The 4,350-nt window shown below is 47.7% G+C and overlaps 1 protein-coding gene across 1 annotated transcript; it reads right to left on the bottom strand.

Annotated features, from left to right (window-relative positions):
• Positions 1-461: 461 nt before the first annotated feature.
• COX19 (cytochrome c oxidase assembly factor COX19) lies at positions 462-3,985 on the bottom strand. The gene is made up of 3 exons (XM_077828839.1): positions 3,844-3,985; positions 2,129-2,240; positions 462-1,088 (listed from the first exon to the last, which is right to left on the bottom strand). Exons 1-3 carry the CDS (start codon positions 3,923-3,925, stop codon positions 1,001-1,003), a joined length of 282 nt encoding a protein of 93 aa, XP_077684965.1. The 5' UTR covers positions 3,926-3,985; the 3' UTR covers positions 462-1,000.
• Positions 3,986-4,350: the final 365 nt, after the last annotated feature.

Here is a 4,350-nt window from a genome sequence, read left to right as displayed (position 1 = left end):
TTATTATAGACATGCATCTAAATACTGTCCCTGTCTAGAGTCTGGTTTCTCCATAGAGATGTCCAAGGGAAGCTGTAGCATGTCAGACATGATACACCCATAGTACTAGAAGCAAAGACACTTCACCATTAAGGAGCTATACATGGTTATAACATAGAATCAGTTGAATGTTTGTACACTGGTTAAAGAGGGAGTTAGTGTCTACGATATAAGTAGAGTAAGAAATTGATAACAACCTGCAACATTCTCATGGTGGTGAAAGAGAAAAGCTGCACAACCAGGACCCAAGTGGAGAGGAGAAATCCCAAAGGAATTTAATACAAATACGTGTTAAAAAAAAAAAAAAATCACATGCACATCACGTGCTATATAAGCATTCTATTTTCAGCTGATTTGTGCACCAGTACTGTAAGCAAGTTATTAAAACCTGCTCCATCTTCATAGTTAAAAACAAGTCTACATTTTGAGATTCCAACAATAAAATTAAGTTTATTATAACGTTTTGATGTCCAGTTACACAGATACGGAAAAGAATAACAATTGTCTTACATTTGTAATTAATAGAGAAGAGAAAGCAGGCCTGAGCCTCCTACTAGTAAAACCAGCTTTTTCAACTTATAATACAATTTGCCCATACAAGAGAGTTTACCTTTTAGACCCATTTCTAGTGGAGGATCTTTGTTATTTCAAAGACTTACTTATCTAACAGAATAAAAACACTTTGATCAATGGCATTTGTTTTCTCTGATGCAAATTTTTCTTATTGCTCTGCATGCCTATGCTAAGAAATTAACGAAATATTGTTTTTCTTGTGAAATAGTTAACATAATGGTATTTTCTAAGGAAAGCACTTTTATTCTTTCAGAGCTCTTACTTTAGTATAAAGAGCTTTGGTTTCCCCCAACCCTTTAGAGAATACATTAAGATATAAAAAGAACGTACAATATGTACTACGATAGCGTTATGATTTCCATACATGGGTAGAGTTGTCTTTTCTTCATTATACTTTTTTATGCTTTGCTTCTGATTTCTCATCTATTAGGTCTTTGAATCCCAATTTTTCCAATGGTTCCTTAGCCATAAGTTGCCTACATAAAAAAAAAAAGCATAAGGTACAAAATGAGCTTCATTCCCAACTTAGCAATATGAATATCTAATTCAGTAGCAATAATGTCACTTAAAACAATATTTACTTTTAAAGGGTCCAACAGTGCTGCTGAGAGCGCGTTAACCACATACCCCTATTCATCTCCCTCAAACTCCCAAAACCTCACACAATATCAATTCAGGAAAAGCAATGTCCAGTAAATGCTCTGGTGTTTGGCCAGAGCTTTTCTAGTTAAATGTATTAAATATCCCACACTGCAAGACAATAGGCTATTTGGGAATTGAGCTGTCTTGGATATGCACAATAAAAGTAAGAGCTGATTTTCCAAGATAGCTGTAGAAACTGCTAAGTGTGAAATGCTGCATGTCTGTGAAAAGTAGTGCCATTTTACTATAATGGAAGCGTGAAAACCACCGTATGTCCCTTCAAAAAAAATTTCTATACTTCCCCTCCCCAGTTGAATAACTCAGGAACAGGTTAACTTCTTAACTTTAAGCATGCTACGGATGTGGTCCACACTGAGGACAAATGCCACTGAGATGTCAGAGGAAATTGGTTCACAAGAAGAAAGAGCTGTGTGCATCTGAACTGGCTATATATTGCAGTGACACCGGCCCCCGGAAAGGTCTGAGTCTGTGACGACTAAAATTTGAGCGAATGCTGTTAGAGTTCTCCAGCTGGAAAAGGGTGTCTGTTTTTAAAGAGGATACGTGCTCTCTTCATACTTCCATAACTCAAGAAAGGCACTACGTGAATGCCTACATGAATTCGCTTCTGATGCTTACTGATAGCCCAAGTGGGTGTGGTCACTGAAGCTAGCTTTAAAAGGTCACCTTTGTTTCAAGTGGAACTAGCAACAAGAAAAAAAAAGAAAATCAGTCATCTGCAATATCGCAGGCAAATACAGTCACGCACTCAAAGAATGACACTCTGGCAATGATGCACACATGTGCCAACCTCACACCAGTGAGCCTGAAGTGAAAACTCATCTGCTTATGTGCTTGTAAGAGATTTACTTGCCTCTCCATTCTGCATTCTAAATATTCCTTTGATTCCTGTCTGCACAAAGCATTCTCAAAGCTATTCTCTCTCAGACACTTCATGAATTTCTCTTTAAATCCTTTACATTCACCTAGGACAGAAAATAAATTTAAAAACAATAATAAATAAAAAGAAGCTGGATACTGATACAAATTGTAAGGGAGACAGGGGCAGTTCTGTGTATGGTTGGACCCTCCCCCCCCAAGATGTTTGTGAGTTCACAGACCAACCTATATGAAAGTCTGAACCTGATCCTGCAAAGTATTACGAGTGAGCAGTTATTAACTCTATGCAGTCAAGAACCATGAATCAGCACCCAAAACACGATTTATAACAAACTTGTGATTTTTAAGGAAAACAAATTTGGGGTCTTATTTGCCTTTGGGCGTTTGAGTGTTTCGGGGGTCCCGTTTTCAAGCTTTACTCTGCAACCAGGAAGGTTTTTCAGTGAAAGCTGAGATTCTCATGTGAAACCCTAACTCCAGGGGCTGGGGCTGTAAGATGAATGGCCAGTATCACAAGATGTGCAATGTCAGGAGTACTGCGCTCGCCGTCAGTGGGGATCAGCAGTACAGGCCCATGGATGGTGAGTTTGTCCCACATAGGTAGGGCCCTACTGAATTCATGGCCCATTTTGGTCAATTTCACGGTCACAGGATTTTAAAAATCACAAGTTTCTTGATTTCAGCTATTTAAATCCGAAATGTCACAGTGTTGTAATTGTAGGGATCCTGACCCAAAAAGGAGATGTGGGAGGGAGGGGGTCACAAGGTTATTGTAGGTGGGTGGGTGGGGGGTGGATTGTGGTACTGCTACCCTTACTTCTGCACTGAAGGCAGGGCTGGCACCAGGAGCAGTGCAGAAGTAAGGATGGCAGGCGCGGTGTTGCCACCCTCACTCCTGCGCTGTTGCTGGCGGGGCGCTGCCTTCAGAGCCGGGTGCCCAGTCAACATCCACCACTCTCCGGCCACTGAGCTCTGAAGTCAGCGCAGAAGTACTGGTGGCAATACCAAGACCCCCCTAAAACAAACCTTGTGACCCCCCCCCGCAACTCCCTTTTGGGTCAGGACCCCCAATTTGAGAAACTCTGGTCTCCCCTGTGAAATCTGTACAGTATAGGGTAAAAGCCCACAAACGATCAGATTTCATGGGAAGAGACCAGATTTGACGGTCTAGGACGCGTTTTTCGGGACAGCGAATTTGGTAGGGCCCGACGCACAGGGCGGGGGCAGGCCCCCACGGGGCTACGAGGGCGGGTCACCGGGGGAGGGGACCAGGCCTGAGGGGGCTGCGCTGGACGGGGCGGGGCGGGCAGGCTGAGCTGGGGGAGCACTAGGAGGGCGGGCCCCAAAGGGCTGCGATGGGGGGGCACTCGGGGGCCACGTTGAGGTAGGTTGCTCTGGGGGAATCGTCCGGCGGAGGGGGCGGGGCGGGCTGCGCGGGAAGGGGGGGGTCAGCCGGCGGAGGGGGCGGGGCGGGCTGCGCGGGAAGGGGGGGGTCAGCCGGCGGAGGGGGCGGGGCGGGCTGCGCGGGAACGGGGGAGGGTCAGCCGGCGGGGGGGGAGGCTGTGCCGGGAGGGGGCACTCGAGGGGGGGGGGGGTTGCCTGGCGGTGGGTGGGGTCAGAATAGCTCCAGGCCAGAGCACCGGCGGCGGCTCGCTCCGGGGGCGGGAAGGGCCCGATCCCGCTGCGCACCGAAGTGATCCAGGGGGAAGGCGCCCTTGTCCGGCGGCCGCGGCGTGAAGCTCTTGCTCCCGAAGTTCATGGCCGTGGACATGGCGCCGGGATCTCTACCGGGATCGGCCGCGGGCCCAGGAGGAGGAGCAGCCCTACTAGCCGAGCGCCGAATCAGGCCGGGGCCAGCGAGTACCGAACGAATCGAGCGGGAGCCCGCCCGGCCATCCGTTCTCCCAGGCTCCTGGCCCCGCCCCCGCAGGGCCCCGCTCCTACCCCCAGCCAAGTGAGCCGGGTTGCATCGCTATGGCAACAACATCAACCCATCCCATCATTGCTAGCTTACATTGTCACCAAGGCAATGGCCTTGCCATGGAAACACCACTGTGCAATGACGTCATCTGACAGTGACTTCAGCACTGGCTGCACCAAGATTGACATCACTGCAGTGCCAGCCCCTGCGTTGCCATGGCACCGCCGTGTCTTGTGTCACCATGGTAACACCATCATTCCACCTTCATGTCATGG

Source organism: Eretmochelys imbricata, chromosome 10 (genome assembly GCF_965152235.1).
Source record: "Eretmochelys imbricata isolate rEreImb1 chromosome 10, rEreImb1.hap1, whole genome shotgun sequence".
Taxonomy (NCBI): Eukaryota; Metazoa; Chordata; order Testudines; family Cheloniidae; genus Eretmochelys; species Eretmochelys imbricata.
This window is presented reverse-complemented; position numbering and strand designations above follow the sequence as displayed.

Bases quoted from the DNA above. Each gene is read 5' to 3' on its own strand.
- COX19 (XM_077828839.1), bottom strand. From the start codon at position 3,925: ATGTCCACGGCCATGAACTTCGGGAGCAAGAGCTTCACGCCGCGGCCG. The intron at 2,241-3,843 runs GTGCGCAGCGGG...TTTCTGTCCTAG, and splicing joins CTTCCCCCTGGATCACTTCG to GTGAATGTAAAGGATTTAAA. The intron at 1,089-2,128 runs GCAAGTAAATCT...TTTTTTATGTAG, and splicing joins TTAGAATGCAGAATGGAGAG to GCAACTTATGGCTAAGGAAC.